Consider the following 26,292-nt stretch of genomic DNA (forward strand, 5'->3'; position numbering starts at 1 on the left):
CCTTGAGCGTCATTTGGACATAAGGCGGTTCCTTTCGAGTCGGCGCTTTGGACGATGCTTTGCCTGTGGTGGCTGCCATTGACTCTTGTTCGGTGTCTCGGTCAACAGGAGAGTCGAGGAAGTAGCAGTCACTTGGCTGCGCTTTGGTGAGTAGTCGTTAGGTTGTATCTCCTACAGGATACTCAATTTACATGTTGACCTTGCTGTACACACGTGGTGTCCCACTTACAGGTTGGCGATGTTTTCAGCGCTTTTTTCAGGCGTTTCCTGTACTAGGAGGTGCCGTGGTTGCTGTTGCTGTGCTTCCATGATATGGCTGATATAATTTTTCTGCGACATCAGTCGACCTGAGATCTCGTTTGACGCTGTTCTTGTACTGCTAGATAACCATACGGATACAACGAATCAATAATTTCGCTGTGGTACCATCGTAATTTCAGGGAGATTAGCTTTTTGTTCATGCGGGTATCATTTAGTCTCTAAGAGTCTGGCAACTACCCTCTCAGTACGCTCGAAAATACGGCCTATTGGTTCCGCTTATGGTGTTTCGTGCGCAAGTTCAACCGATCACCGTTTCGACGTGCAATTATGCACGATCCAAACACGCGAGATTCTGCACACAAACTGCTATAGACAGTGTCATTAATGACAAGACACCACTGTTACATGCATTGTCATCGATTACTCCCACCAATTCATGATCCATCCCATGTAGAACTGGCCTTATCCGCAGTTCCCATCCTCGCATAGGACCTTCCAGAAGCTAAAGCTAGTGGTATGGGTTCCACGTTAACATCGCACGTCACAAGCTCCCAGATCACAACCAAGATATCATCTGGACATACGTGACTAATCCCCTTGAATTGGTTCATGCCCGTGAGCGCCAGAGGTACGAACATAAACGTCGAAGTCCAGTTTCAAAAGGACATTGTAAGTAGTCCCTGTCGGTATTTTGGCGTAGATCTGATGGATGACAGGATACTACTGTTAGACACATTCTTGCCGAAGAACACCGCTAACATCAGATTTTTCCTATGTTTGCGCACTCTGCGGCTGCGCGAGCCAGCTCATGTGGGACTGATTCACGGCTCACAACATTACAGCTAACTACTGTCGTCCAGACCCACCCGCTTGGCATGTTTAGCTTCAACTCATCGATTTGTCTTGACTAGTCTTAGCCACGTGGTTAACAGATTCAAAATCTGTTCTTCCTGGATCATGTGGGTTCGAAACTCGCCGACAATAGTTTTTCTCTATGTTTGCACCTCTGGCATGAGCTCATAAGAGGTCTTTGAACGCCAACAACAACACTCCTCGCCCAGTGGTTAACAGATTCGAAATCTGTTCTTCCTGGATCGTGCAGGTTCGAAACCTGGCGACAATAGTTTTTCTATCTGATCGCAACTTGAGCATGAGCTCATGGATAGGTCTTCAAACGTCAAGCATAAGCCTTATGGCCAAGAAGTACTTAACAGATTCGAAATCTGTTCCTCCTGTATAGTGCAGGTTCGAAACCCGCCGCCAACCATTTTTCTCCATGATTTGAATACTGCATAATTGGCAGTCGTTCATTGCGAGCAACATCGAATTGCATGTATCTTGAAAGTTCAAATACTCGGTACATGCGGTGATATTTACTCCAACGTAACCAGAAAGGGCCGAAAGCCTAGTGGGAGCTGGAAGCAGACGAACTTGTTTGTCGAGTGCGTGAAAGACGAGGGAACCACCTTGTGAGCATTGCAGAGCAGCCGACGTCTGGAACATGTTCAACATCCAACGAGGAAGGGTGTCTGTTAGTTGCACTGGTATTTCCGGTCTGCAAGGTTACTGGGGTGGCTCCCCCGATCACATTGATGTCCCTGCTGGCGGCGCGTTGCTGCTTGAGGCACCAGTGTGGGTTTGCCGACGAGGAGGATGTAGCGACCTCACCAGATGTCGTTTTCCACTCTGGGCATTAGCGGTACGCTGCGGGGAAGTGTCACCATCACGACTCGGAGATGGAGGTCGAAAGGTCAGCCAAACTTACATATTTGTCTCGTGTTGCAAAGACGTCTACAAGGGGAATCCTGGGAGAGCGAGGAGCATGGTCCCGGGAAGAGGAAAAACGAGAAAAGAAACGAGCCTTCATGTCCTTGATTCCCGACCCTTCAGCATAACGCACGGTGGTAGCGGCGCAATTGTTGTGTCCAGGGTCAAACTATCAAAGGATGGTGAGACGTGCATCCATTCTATTGTGACATATGAACTTACATCATCGAAGAACCTACCGATCGGTATTGGAGCACGTTTTAGGCGAGGCTGTGGGCTTGGGATGGTTTTCTATGAGAGTGAAGTTAGGGATCACACAAAGCGACGAGCGTGAAAGCATACTTTGAGAATTTTCTGTGCAGACTGTATGACAGATCAGCATAAAACATGACGAGAGAATTTGCTCACGTGTTGGAGCTCCCTCTCTGGCTCGTTCAGAGGAACTGTCCATGTGCGAACGTGTTTGTCGTTACAACCAGTTACGATGAGCTGGCTGTCCTCGGAAAAGGCTGCACAGCGGACACCAAGAAGGCGCTCGAGCGGCTCGCCGATGAGTTCGAATGTGGTCGGATCAAATAACCGCGTCGTCTTGTCGTGTGATGTGGTGGCTAATTCGGTGCCATTGGGAGCAATTGCTAGCGAGAAAAGGGGTTCGGTAGTGTGGGCTTTGAACTGTTTGATGATGTCTCCAGTGGTAGTATCTGAAATTATGTCTTTCCAGTTTCCACTGATGAGATAGAGACCATCTGGAGTGAATGTGACTCTGTATGCCCGCTGTTCTATTTTGAGTAGTTCTTTTCCTGTTGCTGGATCCCAGACGATAATGTGTTGCTTGGTTCCTGCTGCGAGTCTTGTCCCATCTGGAGAGTACGACACCGAGTTGGCGTCACTGCCCACCTTGAGTGGTCCAAGGACTATTTCGCCCGTCTCCCTCTTCCATACGCATACCGTTTCATCCCATGATACACTTGCAAATGTCTCACTGTCCGTTGCAAATACGATACTCTTAACAGATGCCCCGTGGCCTTTGAATGGGATGGGTACTCCCTTGAACTCTGTCTTGTTCGTTGGAACTTCCCAGACCAGGATGCTTCCGTTCCCTCTTCCACTCACAAACCAACGTCCGTCGGGGGACACTGCGACCGTCCAGACAATATCATCGTGACCCAACAAGGGCTTTCCCACTTGTTCCTCCGTGTCCAGACCCCATACCCGAAGACTCTTGCCATCGGAGCCAGTGACGAGGAAATGGGTACCAGGGATGAAAGCTACGCTGATTACCCTGTCTTTATGACCCTTGAGCGTCATTTGAATATGAGGTAGTTCCTTTCGAGTTATCGCTTTGGACAATGTTTCGTCCGTGGCAGCCGCCATCGAATCTCGTTCGCTGTCTCGGTCAACAGGAGCGTTTAGTGGGGGAGCAGACACTCACGCGAGTGATAGTTGAGTTGAATATCCTACATATCGCTGATCCCATATGCCTTGCTGCAGACACCTGGCTAGCTGAATGCGGGTTAGGCGTTAGACATTTTCTAGCGCTACTTTCAAGCGGTAGGCGCCGTGGTCGCCTTACTGTGCTTCGATATGTCGTGCTGATACAATTTCTCGGTCAAGATCAGTTGACCCATGCTCTTTTCTCGCACCGTTCTTGCACTGCTAGGTGACTACATGGATGCAACGAATCAATGGGTTCATATTGTTTGGCTGTGGTGCCGTCATAACTTCAGGGAGACCAGCTTTTGTTCGTGGGCAATTGGAGAGCTTTAAGTTCTGCAATTAGAGGCTCAGCAAGGTCTTTTATATGCCTAAGGTTGGATAGGCTGTTTCCAATGCCTGGTTTGTAACATAACAGTGACCGTTCTCCTTGGATCTCCTCTCAGAGATAGCCAGAGGAATACCCCAGCACCGTCGTGGACTTTCCGATCAAGGATAAGATAGTTGTTTGACAGTTCCATGCTTATCGGCGGTCCTGATTTTCTGCATCATGGTACTATATCGACCTAGATCTGTGCCTAAACACCACTGAAACGGAGACATTGGACCTATTTCACGTCTGAAAATCGACATACGTCCACATTGGATGTTCAGACCTCTTGCGTACGTCCGCGCCCATGACAGAAAGTTCTGGGAAGGCAGGCGCTACCCAACAATATCTTCATGACGCTTGACTGACATAAGGTGAAGGAGCAGTCTGACACGCCGATGTTAAGTTGAACGGTTGTGAGGGAAGTTACGCTGAGTGTGGTGTAAAACGACAGCCATCGATTCCGTGCCCAAGTACAAGACAGGCCGACCTTGGATAGCAGGAGGGAAGAGTAGACTGTCACATGGTTAATGCAGATATTCGGGCGACAACCATCCACGAAAAGCCTTATCGCAATGATCTGAGCTAGATGAAATGTGAAGTTTTGCACCAAAAGCCAAGGTACGCGCATCATTACCTGTTGAACTCGTCGTTTCTGAAATAGAGTGTGGCACTTAAGCTACATTCACGATTGTACCGCACCCTAAACACCAGTCTTCAACATAAACCGTTGCAACTTGCCCTGGTGCGACGGCCTTCTGCGGCTCGTCGAAATCGATGCGAATGCAATCGTTATCACTGGGCTAATTGATTGATCGTGAACGATAAAAAAACAGCTAGACTCACGAGTACACTGAGCAGCCCGTGTCAGACATCACGTGTCGAAATTTCATACGCGCTTTGAGACCGCCAGGATGCATGAGCTCTATTGGTGGGCTGTCAGCCCATATCCACGTCCAATCGCGAATGGTCAGGGATTGTGCGTATAACGCTGGATGATCACTGACAGCCGACAACTGTAAGTAATTCGAAAGAGGATATGACAACACTGACGTTCCAGGTACGACGTATATTATGTTCTTTGGGATATCTTTCTTCACTACAAAGGTCTTTTCTTTGAGACCCTTCACTTTAGCACCCTGACCAATAGTGAAATTCCATGGCCCTGTATGTTCGCCCACTTGGAGTCCTGTTTCCAGGTCGATAATTGGCCCAGGTTTAGGTGGTATGTATTGGGCTTAGCTAGAAAGTTCAGCAGATGATATCAGGCACGAAATTTGAGCTCACATATGAAGTCATGAAATTTGCGTTTCTCCCCCACAAAACATATGCCCATGCTTTCTTGTCTGGCCGCCGTTGGTAAGTTCCACTTCACGGCGAGCTCTCTGACTTCTATCTTTTTTATGGATCCTAGAGGGAAAAGAGCACGGGAAAGGCTACGTTCAGGGACAGAAGATAAATAATATGTCTGGTCCTTTGTAACGTCGCGAGGACGAAGAAGTCTTGGTCGTGAAACGCCATTATGGTACTTCCAATCTTTATTTGCGTAGTGGCCTACACGCATACCAGATAATGAGTTGAACTAAGGATGAAGGGAAAGGATCAAGTACCAGTTGCAAGCCATGGAGTATTTGAAAGCCCAGGATCCTCGGTCAGGCGGTCTAGTAATACGCCAAATTTAACTTCTCTAACCTAACATCAAGAATGAAACACTCAGCCGTTAACAAAACAACTCACTTATTACACCACACGTCAGGATTGGGCGTGATACCGCTCTCCCAGAACTTCAAGGAGGGCTCGAATACCCGAGTCCAGTATTCACGTGAGAGATCCACCTGTAAGTAAGGAAACTTAAAAGCTTGCAAAAGTAAAATTATGAAACATACCATTTTACAGGGTATATCGAGCACCCTGCATACGCGTCTGACATCTTCCCAGTCTTTCTCCCACTCACATCCATGATCTGAACCGGACTCATCGCGTGTATCCCAATTGCGCATGAACACTGCTGATAGGTCGTAATCCTGTCGATACAAAACATTTGTATCAGTTGTATTAGCATTGCACATGTTACTTACTTTGTCCGCTAGTAATTTTGCGGTGACGGAGGAATCCACCCCTCCGGACATTGCAACAACAACTGAGTGACTCGATGAGGAATTTGTTATCGGGAGCGCAGGAGGATTCAACTTACCCTTGTCGCCTTTTCTCGGGACATGTGTCCTGGAGTCATAATAAGAGCGAATCTGTAACTTTTGCAGTCGTGAAAAGCGACATTGTTGAAACATAAGTTAGCGTCGGTCTAGACTCTAGACTCTAATTTCTTCAAAGCGTGACAACGGAATAATGCGTGACCCGAGGTAGTCATCGGCATTTGGAGTCCTGGCGAGAACACATCCACCAGCTATTCTTCAAGATCGGATTGCACGACAAGCAAGAAAACTCGCAGGAAAGAACAGGACACGCATAATTTCTGGCAACCGAACCAATAGCCTATAAATGGTTCAAGGGTCAAAAACCGAAGGTAAAACCATCACTTGCTCACTCTCAATCCACCAGCTCACAATCTCAGGAAGGCCCCTCCCAGGCCGAGATTCTCCTTCGTGTTACCTCAGGAATCGCCGCAGAACTCATTAAAGCCCACGATTCCAACCAAACAGTCTCGCTGAATGAACTCCGCGCAAAGATCTCTAAGAAATATGGCTTCGGGGGCGTGCCGAGGCTGGTAGATATCATCAGCGCCATACCGGACGAATATAAAAAGGCTCTTTTGCCTAAACTTCGTGCAAGGCCTATAAGAACAGCCAGTGGTGTATGTGGTTTGCTTTTACTTCACAGAAGATCCGTTAGATCTGACGGTTCCTCATAGATCGCTGTGGTAGCAGTGATGTGCAAACCTCATCGATGCCCTCACATCGCCATGACGGGGAACATTTGCGTGTACATCCCACTTTGTTGTCTCTATTTGTGTTCCTCATTCCTGTGACAGATACTGCCCAGGTGGACCGGATTCTGATTTTGATTACAGCACGCAAAGTTACACTGGGTATGAACCGACGAGCATGCGTGCCATTCGTGCGCGCTATGACCCGTACGAGCAGACGCGAGGACGTGTCGAACAGCTAAAAGCCCTTGGTCATAGCGTCGACAAAGTCGAATTCATTATCATGGGCGGTACTTTCATGAGCATGCCAGAGGACTACCGCGCAAAATTCGTCGCACAGCTACATAACGCTTTATCTGGCTTCACGGGCACCGATGTTGATGAAGCGGTACGGTAAATGTTGTCTTATTTTGGTTTCAAACAGCAGGATATTTATGCCTAGTATAGATATTCAGAACAGAGCAAGTCAAAGGCAATCGGGATAACCATAGAGACGCGACCAGACTACTGCTTGAGGCCCCATCTATCCCAGATGCTCCGCTACGGCTGCACGCGCCTCGAAATCGGCGTCCAATCAGTATACGAGGACGTTGCCCGAGACACAAATCGTGGACATACTGTGCGTGCGGTCTCCGAGTCCTTCCACATGGCCAAAGATGCAGGGTTCAAAGTCGTCGCTCATATGATGCCTGATCTCCCAAATGTGGGGCTGGAGCGCGACCTTGAGCAGTTTAAGGAATATTTTGAAAATCCGGCATTTAGGAGCGATGGATTGAAGATATATCCTACTTTGGTCATTCGAGGGACGGGCTTGTATGAGCTTTGGCGGACGGGCAAGTACAAGAATTACACACCTAATGTCTTGGTGGATGTCGTTGCTCGGATATTGGCACTCGTACCTCCATGGACGCGAGTATATCGCGTACAAAGGTTAGTCTCATGAAGTCGATGTGAAACAAAAGGATTCAAACGTAACTGATTACCATAGAGATATTCCATTGCCGCTGGTCACAAGTGGGTGTGAAAATTCGGGCAATTTACGAGAGTTGGCCCTCAATCGAATGAAAGATTTCGGCGCAGAATGCAGAGATGTGCGATATCGCGAAGTTGGCGTGCGTGCGGCGTCCTGAAATATGTGGCTCAGATGCTGACGTTTATACAGATACACGAAATACACCACAAAGTACGACCGGAGTCTGTCGAGCTTCTCAGACGAGATTATGCGGCCAACGGTGGGTGGGAGACCTTCCTTTCTTACGAGGACCCAGAGCAAGACATCTTGATTGGGCTTCTTCGTCTACGGAAATGTACCGAGGAAGGCACCTTCCGGCCTGAGCTTGTGCGCAAGGAAGGCGCAGAGGGAGGGTCGAGTATTGTCCGTGAGCTCCATGTGTATGGTACTGCAGTTCCAGTGCACGGGCGCGACCCAACGAAATTCCAACATCAGGGGTTTGGGACACTGCTTATGGAAGAAGCAGAACGAATAGCACGGGAGGAACATGGGAGTGTGAAGCTCGCTGTCATATCAGGTCCGACTTTCACTTGCAAGAGGGAACTTACACTGATACCTTCTCCACAGGTGTCGGTACTCGAGATTATTACCGCAAGCTTGGTTACGAGCTCGACGGTCCCTACATGAGCAAATCATTACTATAACATATACAGTCACACTATGGTTGTACATTACATTATCATTTTCACGAGCGTCCTTGGTTGCCAATGATCAATGTATGAAAATTCGGAAATAAGTTCTCCACCGTATTCCGTGTGTCATCTTGAATGAACCTCTCGACCCGCGTCAAGTTCTTAAGAACATGTTTGTCCGCTTGGCCTATCTCACTCTCGATCAATATGAATAGGAGGAGGCGTCGACCGATTGGCAAAGATCTGCTGTTGCGTTTTCCGCTGTCCTCGTCCATTTCAGAAGGGATGCTGGTTTGGTTTCGTGGGCGCTTACTATACACGCGGAACCTTGTGGATCTAATCCATCGAACATGCACAAGTGCATTCGACCACACGAACCCTCGTACGCGACTGCTACCTCAGAGTAATAGCTCCCTATGAAGACACACATCACCACCAAAAAATGTCTGAGTAGCAATAAACCATACCTCCTTTGTCAACGAGACATCATAGTGCCGATCTGCACAGCTAGAAAAGCGTGTTAACGTGCATTGTATATTCGACATCCAACTAAACCGAAACCGGTATTGTATTCGATATAAAAAATACAGACTACCTCATGTGCACAACAGACGTCACATACAGTTGTCTGATCGTAACGGCGCACGCGCCAGTCCTCGATTTCATTCGAGTTTCGCTCAGCAGCAGCTGCGAAGGTTCTACCACTCAAGCTGCCGCATTCTGAGTCGGATTGAAGCCACGCGCAAAAGTTGGAGGGTAAAGATGACGGGCGTTACTGAGAGTAGTAAGGAGTGTCACATTATAAGAGGTATTGAGAGACCAGGTGGTGGGCAGCGATAAATATCCACCATGCGCAGTATGGCTTGATCAAGAAAAACCTGATCAGTGATGAGGAAGTCATGCCATGTGGAGTGACAAAGAATATACATGTAGACTTTGACTTTGATAGCGGCAGGTTGTAGGGAGTGACTTGAAGGGAAAACCAGAGAACAAAGGACAAAAGCCAGACAGGAATGAAGCATGATGACAACGGAGAGAGGGAGAATTTCTATATTTATATACCACAACAAAAAATGGAAACTGTTAAGACGTGCTGTACCCTGTCCTACACAGCTGCAGGGGGGAAATTGTGCGAGATAGGGAAAATAGGTATGACCCTATACGAATAGCTAGAGTTCTGATTCTACGATAACAACGGAGGATATACTGCAAGAAATGGTAATATATTCTCACGGAGCAGCACTGCCCACTTACACTTACAGACAAGTTCAGTCTTCAAAAGTTCCCTCATCGCACTCCGTGAGACCGATGTCAGTACATAGCATGGAGCCACAGGAATGACTGCCTGGTTACAATTATGCCCAGGCGGTGTTCCTTCCAAGTCCTTTTATTTGACCATTAAACACTTTCAGTGACTGAATACGACTCAGTCTTCTTCCCGAGAGTCGAGACCAATCGCCGATCGGTCGGATCTGAGAGTCGAAATCTCATTCCGTCCTGCATGTGCCACAAGTGGTACAGATTAACGTTAACCTCGACCCACCTTAGACCCCCTATAACTTGGATGTGCAGGGGAAGAGTAAGGATTCTCATCAATACTAATCACATGTGCTAACGTTCAGATTGTCACTTGCTAGCCAAGGAATTGTGCAGCTACTGCTCCTCCTCTCAAGAAAGCGTGCACGGCTTCGAGGTGTGCAAAATGTTTGCAAGGCGGCCAACCTCGTAACCGTAAGCGTTGTACCATAGTAAGTAAATATCTAAACAGTCAGGTGATGATTACTGGTACTGATGCGATTCTGCACAGAGGAGGTGCAAATGTGCATGTCCGCGATATATTAATATAGATGAAGCTACTGCTAGTCAAACTCCTGCGATTCCTGCAGCTGCTCACTGCCAAGTTCGACCTCCAAATCCCGCAACTGCGCACAGTGCTCCACTCCGGGAGGGAATACGCCTTGCCTCACCCTCGGACGCCACGTGGATCAAAGCACGTGTAACTGCGTGGGTCAAAGCACTAAATCACCTCACCAAGCAGGGTCAATGGCAGGTTTATTCCGTTGTCCCCAAGAATGAATGCCAACAGCTTTTCCTTTCCCAGTTTTTTCACGTCATCTACATGACATGATGATTTTCAACATGCAGCTCGTGAGTCATGAACTACTCAAGTACTTACGAAGTCACGGAATTTATGTCCACGATTCACTAAGATCGTGTATCGCAAGGTGTTTGTTGGCACTAGTATATATAGAATCTCCAAGTGGACCCCCCGCATGTGTGATATGTAGGGGACCAACGTTCAACCTCGATTGAGATATTGAAGCAGAATAGTGAGAGTACTACTATTGCTGATACACTTTATATCACTGCTCGCGGTGTAACGCAAGTGAGAATGGCAGCCGCTGAAAGCATTGTGTTCAACGCAAATTATCGACCGTCCAATTTAGATGCTCAGTGCTCAGGAACGAAAGCCACGGATTTTGCAAGGGTGCAAGAACATGGGTTCCAACGAACTCGATGACGAGCAGTGAAGTGTAGGTTTGAAATGCTAGTATCGATTCCAGACTGCAAGAATATACTGCTGGCAGCTAGTAACAAGCTACAATCAAATCAATTTGCAACCCGGAGACAAGCTAGCAATACTATTTCTCTCAGTAGGCTTCATCTGTAGTCTCCACTGGTTTCGTGTTTTCACTTCCTATCCACAAAGAGGACATCCACCGTCCAATTGGTGGTATTTTAGCTGCCCATACTGGCCAGCCAATAAACCCGACGACGAGTAACCAAGCTGGCCCTACAGTGCACCACGTCGTGACACTAGCAGATAGAAAAATCACCAGCGACAGCGCTAGGAAAAAGAAAACCATCCTGTATAATGTTAATTGTCAATGAGAAACACTCGCGCAGCACTGTAAATAGCGAAGACACTCACCCCCAAACAACGAGGGCATATGGTAAGCTGAAAATGATGGCAAGGTTCTCTTTACCATGAAGGGACTGAGTTATACGCGTCATGAATGCAGTCTTGATCAGTCAAGTCAGTCGTGTGATGAGGGAGAAAAACGTTGAATGTACTGCTCGGTTTATGCTGTCTCGGTGCCCGCCGCTTTGAGCAAGAAGAGCAGAGACGACCAGCGAAGCTACGGACCAGAGCGACGAGATGTATAATGCGATTTGTGCCGATGGTCGTGTACCGATCGCCGGCATCGAGAGAAAACTGATGTCTACAGCCAACATGACGGTTGACTGTCCATTTTAATGGTTAATGGAAATGCTGTGGGCATCGGCAACTTACATAGATTGCTAGTCCACTCCACTCGCTCGTCAACCTATTCATGAACATTTTCCAGCGCGGGCGGTTGACAGATTGGTCAACCCAGACGCTGTCGATTTGTCTAATATGGGTAGACGGAGAGCCAAAAAGGAAGAAGTTGAAAAGCTTGACTATCGGTCTTTTTTCGGTAGAATTGTCGTCGGCATAAATAGTGTGATCACCTAGCCTCGTGCCTATTTCACCGTAAAAATTAGAAAGCCTGGCTCGAGCTGGTGAGAAAAGTCAGTTGCATCTGGATGAAGGCATCCATTAGACCACCATACTGAACATTCGCATTAGGCGAGCTATGGAGGCTCGTTATAAGAAAAAACAGTATTAAGAAAGCAAAACCCGTACCGTATGCCCAAATGTATTGGTCATTTGTGGTCGAATCGGGTTCATCATTTGTTGTTGGATCAGATTTGTTGACGATGCCTTAACTTTGGATCAACAAACCTGCCCAGTACGATGTATGAACAGACATCACCATTCAAATAATCAACAATGTTCAGAGCTCGCTGGAGCTCATCTGTGTCAAAAGGAGCCAATGATATTTCTGAAAAGATAGTATCTACTTGACAAATTGTGTTGTGAGCAAATATGGTTAACACATGGCGAGAGACGCACCGGTATAGGCATGAAGGATCACTGCCTGCAGTTCACGGTGAAGTTCAGGAGTTATCTTGCAGTCGCTCGGATATAACTCCCGGTGCATCCTGAACCCCGTTAGTGGGGAAGAATGAGTATATCTGAGAACAGGAGATTTAGATCTGTTCATTTACGGGAGGCTAGCAAAAATATTACCTCGGCCACACAGCGTACCAATACTCGGCCTCTATGGCATATTCTATACAACAGTTATACAGTGTCGCCAGAACAGAAGAAAAAACACACTAATATGACTGCTCGTAACGCATTTGACCCCGCAAAACAAATGCTTCGCCTCAAAATGGGCCTCCCAAAACAAAATCCGCTGATCAGGTGCAACAAAATAGTATTGGCATTCTAGTTCCCCACTGTCGTTCGTGGATAAATCAACAGTGAGCTCCATAAGTGTGCCTTCAAGGTGACCTGCGAGTTGCGCTTGCTCAAGGAGCGTTCTTACACAGGAAGCGATCACATCAGAGTTCGGCCGCTCGCGTACGTCGGCATCTGTGTACACCGTGATTTCAATCTCGTTTGTCTCCATATCCGGATCTTTCCATGTTAGCTGAGGGAGTAAGTATGTGAACAAACACGTTGGAGACAAACTAACCAAATCGCTGGAGAAGTATAGTGTGCCGTGCGGATGGATATGACAGTTCCAAGTAATATCGCCTGATTCGAACTTCTCCGGACTGCCGGAAGTGAGTTGGTATTCATGTTGCACATTTAGACTGTATGTGGATTGACGCACAACACAGAAAAATCTTTCTGGCCTGGTGAGATCTGGAAATCTGTATCTGTCCTCTGCCAATGACTTGCGGGATGAAGTTCTAGATGAGATTTGAACAAAGCTCATATTCAAGACCTACATTTGAGACTTTTTGCTATAACGTCGGACGTCACTTGCGGTCATTGGCTTCATAGTTAGAGGGGTACTGTCCTGCAGCGAAGTGCCAATGGACACAGAGACATAGTTAGACTCTACTTCTTCGGTAAGCGAGTTATCCGCGCGAGTGTGTTCCGAGTGCTGGCTTGTTGAGTGCCTAGACTCGGAGGGGTGGCAGAGGCTTGGGAGGATGGTCAGTACTGATGAAGTATCAGCGTCACTGCATTGCTCGCGGCATTCATGTTTATGACAACCAGTACCGCCACTCGCATGTGCAGCACTTGAATGCATAAATCTGGAAGTCAAAATGCCGAGTATACGCTGCAGAATATAATATGGATGTTGAGTTTGTCTGGAAAGCCTGATCACCATGGTTCGGAGCATGGTCAGCAGTTTACGCAGAACACGACATGCATGATTCGTGTTCATAGTTCAGTTGAAGTGACGCCTACTGTGTGATATATCTTGCTGAAGAGTATTGGGCGACAATTGAGCAAGATGACGAGCTAAATTGACGGTTATGCACAAGAAATTAACTTAAACCGAGCTATAATTAGTGCTTACCTTGACGTAAGGTCGACCCGACGAGGTTCCACTAGAGGTTTGGATCCTAGTAAGACGCTGAGATAGGACAGTGTGGCTCTATGCTATGTGCTGCTGAGTGAGTGTGGTGCTCTACTCTGCGAACTTGTCTGCCTTGTCTGACTAAGCCTCGGAAACAGCCGTGGGACCCTTCTCCTCGTCTCAGACGAGGAGAAGGGTCCCACGGCTAGTGATGCATCGGGCCTGGCTTGGCCTGAAAGCCCTGGCTCGGGCCTGGAAAAAACTCAGGCCAGGCCCTTTAGGAGGGCTTGGGCCTGGGCCAGGGCTCACGAGTTAAAAATGTGTGAAAACATATATTTCACTACCAGACAATTAGACTCAAGACTCAACATCTGATACATCTGAAATGTCCCCCTCCTTGCCATCATCCAGTCCCTCTGATGCTAACTCTAAAGTCGAAGTAGGAGCCTCTCGGAAGATCAAATCACATTGGTACATCATGCGAAGCACCTGAATCACCTCCACAACATCACCCTTCAAGCAGTTACGACACTTTGCAACAGTCAGAGCTGCAGCAGAAAAAGCTCACTCACTCGAAACTGAAGTAGCCATGATAGACAAATGATCATGGGCAAGGGATGCCCATACAGGGTACTGATGAGCATTCACCTATAACATTAAGCTAGATCAGCAACAATTCAGTTGACATAAAATGATACCTTACCCCCACCACTGAATGATAGGCATGTTATTGGGAACTAGAGTAGGTGAGTTAAGGTAGAGGTAGAACTCTCTTAGCCATGGCAGTTGGGGATCCACTTCTGACTCTTCCAGTTCATCATCACCACTCTTGTCATCACTAGAGAGCTCTTGAAGAAGTTGATGTACCTTACCAGACTTCTTTTTTGGTGATGATGGAACACCATGCTTGCCATACAACTTAATATACTCTTCCCTAAACTAGCATAGATGTAAGCATATATAATATCTTGAAACAGAAGACCCACCATTCATTTGGCTTCCTTGAGAGCCTTGGCATGTGTGGCCTTACCCCAAAAATGTTTGATGTGAGAGTCCTTCTGGGATGGGTTGAGCACTAAATACAGTGAATATCAACATTACTATAAGCCACTAATCACCTATACATTGAAATAATGTATGCATCACACTCCAAACTTTGGTCATAATACTTGTGGATCTTTGCAATACCTCCTTGTAGGGCTCAATGAAATGACTCATACTTGGGATTCTTGGAATGTGTCAACCAGGCCTTGTGTAAGGCCTCGAGAGCTGGCAAAGCAAGGTGAAGGGATGCCCCCCTATCAGATGAGAAACTTTGCTGAGCTTTGTTGGCATGCTAAAGTAATCATCAGCTTAAGTTATGAAGGGAACTTCCTACTCACAGCTAGGAGAGATGTAAATAAAGTAATACGAGCCCACTCATCCTCATGCAGCTTCAATTGATCAATTTTGGCTTGTTTCGCAAGGTTTGCCTCATGAAGGCCAAGCTCATAGACAAAAGTATCAACATACTAAAGAACAATAGTTAGTTTTGACTCATCATTTATATTATCATACATACAGGTCTCTTCTTCTCAGCATGGTCAAGCATTACATAAGTTGAGGACCATTGGATGGGCATGTTGAGTAACAGTTGCAAGACAACAGGGCTTGGGTTAGGTGCATGGGTCTGGATGTCCTTCCAAAGTTGCTTTCATTGAGCCAAGGATCATGCCTGATATAGTTGCTTGAATGATAGTCAAATAATTCAAGAAAATGACAAACCTTGACTGCAATGGCTCGCACAAGACCAGTTTCATCTCGACAGCCATGGGCTTGAGGGATAGACAAATCAGGATGCTCAGGATTATAGTATGGGGCATTGCTATATGAAGAGATGACAGCTTGTGTTGCAAGGTGAATAACATGAGCCAGGCACCTTCAAGTTCCATGTTAGTAGAATTACAAAACAAATCACAACACAACTATACCTGATATGCTGCTTTTTTGGGATCCACATTGTCCTGGTCCCTTGCTTTATCTGATGTGCCAATTCATCAAGCATTGTGTCATTATTTGAGGCATTGTCACATGTAATGTGGCCAATCTAATACCCACATGAGCACTGCACCAAGATTTTAACACCTTAACACCTTACCTTATGAGCAATGCCCACTTGATCCACTATCTTGAACAAAGCCTGCCCAAGATGTTGTCCATTGTGGGAGTTATTCAGTTGTGTGAATCCAAGGATGGCACATTCAAGCTGCCAGACACTGAGTGATGTTTCCTTGATCCAGTGGCTGGTAGTGGCAAAATAGCCATCTGCATTACTGGCCTGCCATGCATTGCATGTCAGGTTGACAGCACTGGACATGAGCTTGCTCTGTTTGCAACATCAGTATGAAATATTAGTTTAAAATAATACAAGGGAAAACTTACATTGAGGTGTTGTCATATGCCATTCCAGACCCTCAACTCTAAATCTGCTTCTCCAGATATCCAGATCCAAGATCCAGATCTCCAATGATCTGATCTATCTTTATCTTCCTTCCGGAATCCAAACCCTATATCAGCACCCAACCCCATTTAGACTTCCCCTGTCTCTGGACTCTGGTTAACTATGTTTCCCTTCTGATTATTGATCTGTTACATACATTTCATTTCTGATATGCATTATTGGTGATCTGTCCTACTTACTAATATACTTTGCATATGCTTCATACATAGCCTTTGTGTTTTGCTGACTGATTCCTATATGATACCTACAGTATATAAACCTCGTGTAACTCTCAGAAATACTTCAATTCAAATATCATCTTAGTTCCTGCTCATTCCTGTGTCCTCCAGACTCGAGCCAAGTCTCTTGTCATATTCCAAGTCTTAGGATTGTATCCTAGACTACATCTCCAGCTCTACCTTAGGGTAGTCTATCCCCTGTTAGTTTCTAGTCCAGACTTCATCTAGATTAGCCTTATCTACTTGTCCAAATAACATCCAGACATCTGTTGGATTTATCTCATGTTTCAGATCTGGACATCCGTTGTCCACCCTAGTCAAATCCCAGAAACTCTGGACAACTGTTCTAGCCCCCAGAAATTAAGGGCACATACTTGGGAAAGGGGCACAGCGTATGAACTGAGGCCAAGCCCTTGTGATCCAACCCCCTTGAGCATGTGACCTTAACAGGTGTTCTTTTAACTTCATCATCTGTTTCTTGAATAAATTCATGATTTTGCAGTGTGTAGTGTTACAATTTGGCAGAACAACACCACTCATAGCATGAGCTGCTACAGCAATCATCTTCTGGAAGCTCAGGTGGTCAATTGCTTGAATCAGCTACAAAATAATCAAAAATCACTGTAAATACAATAAATCAACACCTACCTGGCTAGTGGAAATTAGCCACTCAATAGTGGCTTTGCGAAAGACTGTGTTCATGTACAGGACAACAATGTCAACAGAAGGATTTTCTTGCAGATGGCTGTTGAGACTTGTTTGCTGCACATTTGTAATAGCCACTGCTGTTTTTTGTTCTTTGATATCTTGAGGCAACATTGACTCAAAGTTATTAGTCTTGCACCATTGATGACAATTATTCTGTAGTAAATGTTAGAGTGTCAAGTATCAGAATGAAAAATTGACTTACTGAATGCCAGAATGCAATATGACATTGACATGTTGATGTGTCACTAATGATCTGGCATGGGTATCCTTTCATTCTGCGACTCTGTCAGTGGGAATAGTGAAGAAAGAGTATACACTTACTTGCACAACTCACAGTCTTGGACTGAACATGTTTTCCCATCCTTGGCCTTGTGTATATAGGGTTTGCCAAAAAATGCACTGACATCATGGCTCCTCTCCTCACATTGAAGTACAGGTGTCATTGATATGTCCTGTATGTTGATGTTGGACAAAAAATTGTCCATGGCTGCAGGTGTTGCATTGCGAGTACTTGGAGTCTCTTCTGCATCATCCATAAGTGATGGATTGTGAGTCTGATGAAGGTGTTTGCCTATAGAATTGAAGAGTGAGTATACAAATGCAGAGGCTGCAACATACCTTTGTGGCCTGTGGCTTCATCTCCTTCACTGGACAACTCCACTAAGTCTTCTGTCAAGGAAGGAGTCCAGTCTGCATCTGCCAAATTGCACTTGCCAGCATTTCTTGGGTTGGTGTCAAATGAGTTGCTGATAGCCATAGATTGGAGAGTCTGTTGAATGTTTTTGTGACTGCAGAGTTCTGGTGTTGTGGTGTTGTTAGAGTCAGTAAGACAAGATGATGGAATGATAGTGCACTTAGCTCACACAGTGATGGTGGCAGGTGTGTCATCATCAGAGATCACTGTGAGAGGCATCAGTATGGTATATCATGTTCTGCCAGTAGATTAGTCACACAAAGAATCACTCACCAGTGGCACATAAACTGTACATCAAGATGGAATATGCCACAGGTGTTTCCAAACTAGGAAGCCTGGGCCTGAGCCCCAGGCTCAGGCCTGTCCAACTCACAGGCCAGGCCCAATGCATCACTACTTGTCTCTGCTACCCATGAGACCCCTAGTCCATGCACCCCCCAAAAAGAACACATGCCACCCTTGATGCCACTCTCCTCTATTCTCCATTCTTATCTCCCTCTACCAGTCCTTCTTCCCTTTCATTTTCATCCTCTGTTTCATCTTCCTCTTCTTTGTCATTATCTTCCTCCTCTCCTCCACTCTCTAGTTTTTCTTTATTTCTTTTCTCTGCTTCACATATCTCTTGCTTCTTCACCAATTGAGTACCATTCCTGGGAGTAAATGCTCTCAAATGTCTTGCACTGAATTCTCCCTGCATTGGTCTTCCTTCCAACATCTCCAGTTTGTACAAGTTGAGGTTTCTTGACTGAATTTGGTGTGGAACTGACCATTTTGGTATTAGCTTCCATTCTGTTTTGAAGGTATAGTCTAAATCATTATGATATACTTGAACCAGTTGACTGATTTTAAAAATAACCTCACCAGGCATTCTCTATAGAATTTTCTTATTGAACATCACTTTATGCTTGATAGCATTATGGACTGCCTCCTTGTAGCCATCCAAACATTGTTGCTCCATGTATGCCATCTGTGTCAACATGTCTGATTGCCTAAGTGTTGAAGTACTATCCTTGATCTTTGTTCTTGGTGTATTCATCACAAGGCCAAGAAGCAATTCCTTGGGAGATGTCATATCCACATATCCAGATCTCAGATCTGATCCACATCTTATCTCCCTCCAACATCTCATCATCCAATCTGCCCACTCATCTGGTCTGGTCCACAATCCATCCAAATCTGCAACCAGCACTCATCTCCTTTTGGTAATCCCCTGACTCCAGTATTTCAGTTATCTGTATATCTGTCCTGCTCACTGATCCATTACCTATGCTTCATTTCTGTTTCATTATTTGTGATTTGTTTATACTTACCAATAGACTATCCATATGCTTTGTACATAGCCTCAGACCCTGCTGATTGATCATTCTATTAGATACCTATAGTATATAACCTCCTGTAACTCTCTGTAACACCTCAGTTCAAATATCAACTTAGTTCTGCTCATTCCTGTCCTCCAGACCTGAGTACCTCTACTCTCATCACCCTCCAAGACTTAGGATTGATTCCTATAGTCTATCTATATCCACCTCTGTCTACAACAGTCCACTACCATTAGTTTCTAGTCTGGACTCATCCAGATTAGCCTTACAATACTTATTCTGCATCCAGAAGTCATCTGGATCCACTATGCTACTTGTCTGACCCTCTGGACACATTAGTCTTGCCTTCCTGAAATAAGGGGCAATACTTGAGTAAGGGGCACAGTGCATGAGCTAAGGCCAAAGCCCTTTGGATTCATTTAGCCTTCAGTACAACCTTGACAGGAGAGAATTCTAGTGCTGGCAACAAATGGTGGTTCAAAGCATGAACTGTGTCATCCAAGTAGTCCAGCCATTTCACTGGGAGCTTGTCCCAAGATACTCCTTGTTGTTCACTATCTTCTCCTATATCTGGTGTGCACAACCTTTTTAAAACATGTAGCAATAGCTTATTAGTTCCCTCAACCAGGCTGTTTACCCATGGTGAGTATGCTGCCATGATATGCAGTTTACATTGTCATGCTTCATATAATGCTTGTACTGCATTGTTGTTAAAGTAATTTCCACTGTCCATCATGAAGGTTTCCAATGGCACAAATGCATTGAAGATGCCATTGAGACTATTCATCATTGTCTTTGCACTGCCTGCCATCTTGTACTTGAATACCAAAGTATGTTGCAAAAATACAATGAGGTAGACTCTTAGTGTGCTATATCTGCCTTTCCCTTTAGGGAGTGCTAGATAATTGCCTACTAATAACTCAAATGGGTGTCTCCTGGTAATTGGTTCCAATAGTGAGTGCAAATGTGTTGATCTGAAACTCTTACACTTAGCGCAGTTTTGTATAGCCTCCATTATTGAAGTGTCCAACTTTGGGCTACAAATCTGATCCAATAATGCCATTTTCACCACATCTCTCCCCCAATGACCCCCTTCAGTGTGTTCTTTTTCTGCTAAATTTTTTGCTTCTTCCTTTGATATACATTCTACCTTAGCTCATGCTCTGGTTTCCATTCCCCCTTTCAAGTGCCACAATTTTTCATCTTCAATGATATACTGTAGCACTCAATGTCTGGCTCATTATTTTTCCCATACATCCTTATCTTGGTCCAGGTTACTGATCACCTCAATAACTTCTAGAAACACTGGTTCATTAGTAAATCTTATTCACAGGTTCTCTATTGTTGGGTCCATTGATATCACAAGCATCACATCATTTGCCAGTCCTGTCTAAGCCTCCCAATCTCTACTTACCATCCACTTGCTACTGTCTCCTGTAGTTGGTGGTATTCCTTCCCATTTGCAGCTGAGTCCATCTGCAACCATGTTCAGCTTCCCCAGGACATGCCTTACATCCACAATATTATATGCCAATATACCCTCTATCCAACATGCATGTGCCACATTTAGCATTGGGTTCAGTAAAGTATCCTTTAATGCATTGCAGTCCATTTTGACCTCAACCAGGAAGCCCCATATTATCCCTGAAAATTTATCAAACCTGAATTTTAATGCTGTGAACTCTAATAAATAGGATTTGTACTTTCTTTCTGTTTGCAATGTCCATTTTGATGTGAAACCTATTGGGTGTATACATTTGACCCATTTTCCAGTAGGTGTCTGTACCTTCACCCTTTGTGACAAAACTGCTGCAAATCCTTCTATACACTGTTACAGTCATGTATGCCCCTAGTATGCCCCTATTCATTTTCTCTCCTTTTACTTTGTATTACATCACATGCTGCACATCACCACCACTAGACTTATCTCTGACTTGTCTTATCTCTGACTCACATTGTATTACATCATGATCACTATCACCATCGCTAGGTGACCTATTCTTGCTATCTCTGACTCATCTTCTTATCTCTGACTCACCTCTATTCTCATGCCTGCCCTAAAGTACTTGTAGCCACTATATATAGTCTACTTGATATGCTGTAGAACCTCACTTTAATCTTACTAGGTTTTACCTGGAACTTCCTTTGCTTAAGACCTCCAATCTTAAGTTGTCTGAACACCGACATTCAAGTCGAGGACACTCTCCTTGCCTTGTCTTATGACCCTTGTATTTGCAAGGTCTTGAACTGATATTAGCTGTTGCTCTTATCAAGCTGTTATTGTCGCAACTACCCTAGTCTGTAACATACACCCATCTGATGTTACAATGAATATTGAATTGTTGTACCTTGGTGCTTGCAGCATCAGTCTTGCTGTAATAGCTGCCTTGAGGTCTAAAAATGTGTTAGTGTGTTCTATTTTCCAATATTGATCAAGTTGAAAATCAGTCATTGCTTTCCGGTATGCAGTCTTGCCATATGAGCTATCTAGTGGGACCTTGAGTAGTAGGTCTTGCAAAGGACCATCCCATTGCATTCACTGATTTCAGCCAATTTATGATTGCTGTGAGCTTGGTTAGATCCAGTTTTACCCCTTCTTGCCCAATTGTACCTCCCATGAATTCTGTCTCTGATATGCAGAATTTCATCTTTCCTGGAGCTATTGAGAACCCACACTCTCTGAACCATGTGAAGATAATGGCCAACTTGTCCATCATATCCCTGAATGTATCAGCTGTGCAACCTCCATCATCCATGAACAATTCCATGAAGTACATTACCAGTAGGTCATGCAGTCTTGCTGCTAACACTTCGCAGAATGCTGTGGGTGCTCCTGTAATCCCCAGCAGCATTCTCTTGTACCAAAAATAGCCTCATCCTTCTACATAGAATGCCAGGTATGGTCTCCATTGTTCTGGCACCTCTACTGTGTAGTATCCAGCTGCAAAGTCAAGAACTGAGATATAACAGTGCCTGCTAAGACACTGTTGTTTGGCCAAGATGTCTCCCTGTATCATTGGTGCTACTTCTGTGACCTTATTCAGCTGGGCAAAATTTTGGCATATTCTCCATTTCTGCAGTCCTTCATTTGGATTTGGAGTGTCCTGTACCTGCAGTATTTCATGCTCCAGTAGCTCAAATGCTGGGACTCTTCCCACACTCCTGCATTGATCATTAACCCTTTGTTTTAACACTTCCTCTGATAGGCCATTTGTCTTGTGGGCCTTCTGAGCTATGACCATTATAGCTGTGCACTTGACTAACTCTGGTGGTTGTTAAGGTCATACTCAAGGGCTAACTGGATCCAAAGGGCTTTGGCCTCAGCTCATGCACTGTGCCCCTTACTCAAGTATTGCCCCTTATTTCAGGAAGGCAAGACTAACGTGTCCAGAGGGTCAGATGGGTAGCGTAGCAGATCTGGATGACTTCTGGATGTGGGATAAGTATTGTAAGGCTAATCCAGACAAGTCCGGACTAGAAACTAGCAGTAGTGACTGTTGTAGACAGAGGCGGATGTGGATAGACTATAGGAATCAATCCTAAGTCTCGGAGGGTGACAAGAGTAGAGATACTCAGGTCCAGAGGACAGGAATGAGCAGAACTAAGTTGATATTTGAACTGAGGTGCTACAGAGAGTTACAGGAGGTTATATACTATAGGTATCTAATGGAATGATCAATCAGCAGAGTCCAATGTAGGGAATGAGATTCCTCCAGGCATAGATCACCCATATTATGACTCACAATGATTGGTATAGTGTGCAACTCACTAGCTATGACTTTCCTGCGAAATGCACCAGAGGTGCGACACATTCCTGCACACACACTTAGCATGCTCTTCCCATGCTCAGTTGCACATTGTCGTGCAGTGTCCCAGCACATCCATCCATTGTCAAACCAGTCCCCTGGTGCGTCCTTTCTTGTTTATTCTCATTATCAGACCATATTTAGCATTATATGACACTATATTTCATCATGGACCCTTAGTTACATCATTTACATACTTAGAGCACTCCCTGTTTGCTTCCAAGCCCTGGGAGCATGCCTAGGCATAGCTTACCTGTTGCCTAGGAAGTTTTCAGCTACCAACCACCATCATGTCACTTAGTCTCTAGAGTGAGAATCTATTATCTTCAGCCAGCATGCATTAGTCGTCACCCTAGTTCTCAGTTAGAATCTACTATCATCAGTCACCACTCAGCAGCCTCAGTTTACATCTTCACACCATCTTTCAGTCTTTACACGTCCATGCACCACACACGCTCTATTCCCATGCTTTGCACACCTACATGCTCAACATTCCTGCACACATGCTTTCAGTGCATTTCACCAGAGTTGACTTGGAGTCACTTTGTGGATCTTGCTTTCTTTGCTTCCCCTAAGGGTCGAACATATCACTCAGTGCATTTCAACCAACATATAGAGAGTCAGTAGCCTTCCTCTCACCCCAGAGGTAGAGGTTCTCTTTCTTTCTTTTGCTCTGCAGCCTAGCAGAGCAGTTGAACCTTCACCGAGGCTATGTATGAAGCATATGGATAGTCTATTGGTAAGTAGAAATGGATCACAAATCATGAAATAGAAATGAAGCATAGATAACAGATCAGGGAGCAGGATGGATATACAGATAGCTGAAATACTGGAGTTAGGGGATTACCAAAAGGAGATGAGCACTGGTTGTGGATTCAGATGAATTGTGGACTGAACTGGACAAGTGGACAGATTGGATGATGAGATGTTGGAGGGAGATAAGATGTGGATTGGATCTGAGATCCAGATATGCAGATATGACAGTATCCCCCCTTTAGGGCCGATCCCTAGAGGCACAAGATCTGATGATCTGGACCAGATGATATGAGGGCGAGAATCAATGGAAAAGCTGATGGATGGAGTTTGTGAGTTTGGGTTTCCACAGATATACAGATGCCAAAGCATCCTAGGTCTTCCTTCCTTTCCCCACTTCACCCACTTATACTAGCTTTGAAATATCATGTCTGGCCATAAATCCAGTGGTCAGAAATCCGCTAGGGAGACTCTTGTGGAACTTTTGCCAGATGGCACTCACAGAGGCTGCAGCTCAGAGAGAGGAAGAGGAAGAGGAGCGGAAGTGTCAGGAAGTGTCAGGAAGCAGAGTGGATGTGTCAGGAAGTGGAACAGAAACATGAGGAGGAGAGGAAGCGGATAGAGCAGTCTGAGCTCCAGGTAGCACAGGAAGAGAAGAGGTGGAGGGCTGAGGTGGCCAGGAGGGTGAGTGATGATACCTCTATCAGATCCAGAACCAAGGGATATGCTAGTCTCAGTCTGCTTCTATGTCTGGAGCTCAGGATGCACCCTGCACTTGTTGTGTCAATAAGAGCAAGGTGTGCTCCTGGGAGGATGCCAAGTCTAATGCACTGGTGAGGTATTCCTTGTCTCAGACATCCGGAACTGGGTGTACTGATATCCAGATAGATCAAGTCTTGTGACATCTGCAGGGTTGATAGGGCCTCCTGTCCCAGAAGTGCAGACAAGCCCAGGGAACCGAAGCGGAAGAGGCAGCACACTGTGGTGACTCCGTCTCCAAAATCCAAGGGTAAGAGACGTCAGAAGAGCCCTACCCCTGAGGAGCCGGAAGTGGAGGATGCCTCCAATCTGCAGACCAGAATAGAGATGGATGAGGGGAGTGTGGAGTATGATGACCAGGCCTGGGTTGCTGCTGCTAACAGCATAGTAGTGGAACTGGCCTGGACCAATGGACTTCTCCAGGAGAGTATTGGAACTACAGAAGGGAGTAGGTTGGTTATGGAGCGGATGAATACTAACATGGAGGACTTCATCCAGCAGCAGAGGGACTTCTAGTCCATCCTCCTGGAGGGGATCCAGAACAGGTTCTGGATTGCAGACGTCTCTACTCTGGATGATGCTGACAAGGATGTTGAGGAAGAGGCTGGTGTTACAATAGCGGTTACCCCCTATCTCTTTTTCTTCACTCATGTGTATTACGTCATGACCGCACCAGGATGTGCCATCATTAGACTAACAATCGTCTACATCTGTATTACAGCACGACCGCCACATGCCGTCGTTAGCTGACTCATCTCTTATCTCTGACTCGTCTTGATGACGTCATTTCTCTTATCTCTGACTCGTCTTGATGACGTCATTTCTCTTATCTATGACTCATCTTGATGACGTCATTCCTCTTATCTCTGACTCGTCTCGATGACGTATACGTACCGGCCCTAAAGTAGGCCTTACCTATATAAACAGGTCTGGTACTTAGAGTAGTCTTCACTTTAATCTACTAGGTTTTACCTGAACTATCCTTCGCTTAAGATCCCCAATCTTAAGTCGTCTGATAACCGATATTCAAGCCAGAGACACTCTCTCTGACTTGTCTTAAGAACCTTACATTCGTGAGGACACGATCCGGCTTTAGGCGTACTCTTATCGAGTACCTATTGTCGCGCCTATCCTAGTCGACCTACGGTTCGCCGTAACAAAAGATTAAAGTCCACCACCGACCCTCTCATCAAAGAGGTTACAGAACCTAGAAAGAACTCAGCGAGAGAACGAATAACGTTCCCCTGAACAGAAGACATTACTAGACCAGACGCTCAGAATGTCCACCGTTGCCAACACCCCAGAATTGAAAGCCGGAGCTCCGTCCACTTATGATGGGAGCCCTCAGCAGGCACTACGTTGGTTGTATGCAATAAAAGCGTACTTCGCGCTTAATGCTACAATCTACAACACCGATGAGAAGAAGGTTATTACCGCTCTCGCATATATGACAGAAGACAGTGCTATGGGTTGGGCACTCACCTTCTACACAGAAGTCGACAACACCGTCGCCAAGACTTACGGGACCTTTGCGAATTTTGAAACCAAATTCAAAGAAGCCTTTGTACCTGCTGACGCTGTCGGTACCGCCATGAACAAACTTAGGACGTTGAAACAGACAGGCGATATTACATCTTATATCGCCAGCTTCAAGACCCTCGCCGCGCAAGCCGGTGTCAAGCAAGATGCCGTCCTAATCACGTTCCTCAATGACGGATTGAAAAAGGGAATCGTTAACTCCGTTTACCAAATGGAAACCATCCCCAC

General features: G+C 45.6%; 7 protein-coding genes across 7 annotated transcripts; 2 read left to right on the forward strand and 5 right to left on the reverse strand.

Moving 5' to 3' along the window:
• Positions 1-1,285: 1,285 nt before the first annotated feature.
• On the reverse strand, positions 1,286-1,776 carry BJ212DRAFT_1312623 (uncharacterized protein; the record flags this gene model as incomplete). Its single annotated transcript, XM_041334062.1, has 2 exons — positions 1,286-1,665; positions 1,693-1,776. The coding sequence occupies 2 exons, from the start codon at positions 1,771-1,773 to the stop codon at positions 1,432-1,434; spliced, it is 315 nt and encodes a 104-aa protein (XP_041200330.1). The 3' UTR covers positions 1,286-1,431.
• A 2,730-nt stretch (positions 1,777-4,506) lies between these two features.
• On the reverse strand, positions 4,507-5,961 carry BJ212DRAFT_1257674 (tRNA-specific 2-thiouridylase; the record flags this gene model as incomplete). The annotated part of the gene is made up of 8 exons (XM_041329878.1): positions 4,507-4,630; positions 4,679-4,834; positions 4,886-5,069; positions 5,120-5,386; positions 5,443-5,519; positions 5,570-5,667; positions 5,719-5,856; positions 5,911-5,961. 8 exons carry the CDS (start codon positions 5,959-5,961, stop codon positions 4,507-4,509), a joined length of 1,095 nt encoding a protein of 364 aa, XP_041200331.1.
• A 370-nt stretch (positions 5,962-6,331) lies between these two features.
• Positions 6,332-8,372, forward strand: BJ212DRAFT_1474628 (uncharacterized protein; the record flags this gene model as incomplete). Its single annotated transcript, XM_041339125.1, has 8 exons — positions 6,332-6,356; positions 6,409-6,644; positions 6,702-6,772; positions 6,822-7,109; positions 7,164-7,646; positions 7,705-7,828; positions 7,879-8,245; positions 8,296-8,372. 8 exons carry the CDS (start codon positions 6,332-6,334, stop codon positions 8,370-8,372), a joined length of 1,671 nt encoding a protein of 556 aa, XP_041200332.1.
• A 1,273-nt stretch (positions 8,373-9,645) lies between these two features.
• Positions 9,646-10,759, forward strand: BJ212DRAFT_56002 (uncharacterized protein). Its single transcript, XM_041343521.1, has 4 exons — positions 9,646-9,939; positions 9,998-10,108; positions 10,168-10,399; positions 10,462-10,759. Exons 1-4 carry the CDS (start codon positions 9,862-9,864, stop codon positions 10,671-10,673), a joined length of 633 nt encoding a protein of 210 aa, XP_041200333.1. The 5' UTR covers positions 9,646-9,861; the 3' UTR covers positions 10,674-10,759.
• Positions 10,760-10,832: 73 nt separating this feature from the next.
• Positions 10,833-13,875, reverse strand: BJ212DRAFT_1312657 (uncharacterized protein). The gene is made up of 14 exons (XM_041334063.1): positions 13,769-13,875; positions 13,188-13,710; positions 13,070-13,132; positions 12,929-13,010; positions 12,568-12,883; positions 12,496-12,520; positions 12,301-12,389; positions 12,161-12,244; positions 12,031-12,108; positions 11,958-11,978; positions 11,656-11,903; positions 11,436-11,606; positions 11,293-11,384; positions 10,833-11,228 (listed from the first exon to the last, which is right to left on the reverse strand). Exons 2-14 carry the CDS (start codon positions 13,631-13,633, stop codon positions 11,012-11,014), a joined length of 1,932 nt encoding a protein of 643 aa, XP_041200334.1. The 5' UTR covers positions 13,634-13,710; positions 13,769-13,875; the 3' UTR covers positions 10,833-11,011.
• A 2,971-nt stretch (positions 13,876-16,846) lies between these two features.
• BJ212DRAFT_1256800 (uncharacterized protein) lies at positions 16,847-17,332 on the reverse strand (the record flags this gene model as incomplete). The annotated part of the gene is made up of 2 exons (XM_041329815.1): positions 16,847-17,086; positions 17,135-17,332. Coding segments are annotated over 2 exons (438 nt in total), but the record flags the coding sequence as incomplete, so codon positions are not given.
• Positions 17,333-20,954: 3,622 nt separating this feature from the next.
• Positions 20,955-21,647, reverse strand: BJ212DRAFT_1239194 (uncharacterized protein; the record flags this gene model as incomplete). Its single annotated transcript, XM_041329572.1, has 2 exons — positions 20,955-21,035; positions 21,501-21,647. Coding segments are annotated over 2 exons (228 nt in total), but the record flags the coding sequence as incomplete, so codon positions are not given.
• Between the last annotated feature and the right edge of the window lie 4,645 nt (positions 21,648-26,292).

Source organism: Suillus subaureus (assembly GCF_016647635.1).
Source record: "Suillus subaureus strain MN1 chromosome Unknown BJ212scaffold_1, whole genome shotgun sequence".
In the NCBI taxonomy this organism is placed as follows: domain Eukaryota; kingdom Fungi; phylum Basidiomycota; class Agaricomycetes; order Boletales; family Suillaceae; genus Suillus; species Suillus subaureus.

Coding starts and splice junctions, on each gene's coding strand:
- BJ212DRAFT_56002 (XM_041343521.1), top strand. CDS start 9,862: ATGTGCCACAAGTGGTACAGATTAACGTTAACCTCGACCCACCTTAGA. Junction 10,109..10,167: donor ACCGTAAGCGTTGTACCATA/GTAAGTAAATAT, acceptor GATTCTGCACAG/AGGAGGTGCAAATGTGCATG. Junction 10,400..10,461: donor AAATCACCTCACCAAGCAGG/GTCAATGGCAGG, acceptor TTCCTTTCCCAG/TTTTTTCACGTCATCTACAT.
- BJ212DRAFT_1312657 (XM_041334063.1), bottom strand. CDS start 13,633: ATGAACACGAATCATGCATGTCGTGTTCTGCGTAAACTGCTGACCATG. Junction 12,390..12,495: donor GCCATAGAGGCCGAGTATTG/GTACGCTGTGTG, acceptor AACGGGGTTCAG/GATGCACCGGGAGTTATATC. Junction 11,607..11,655: donor GGAGTGGACTAGCAATCTAT/GTAAGTTGCCGA, acceptor TAAAATGGACAG/TCAACCGTCATGTTGGCTGT.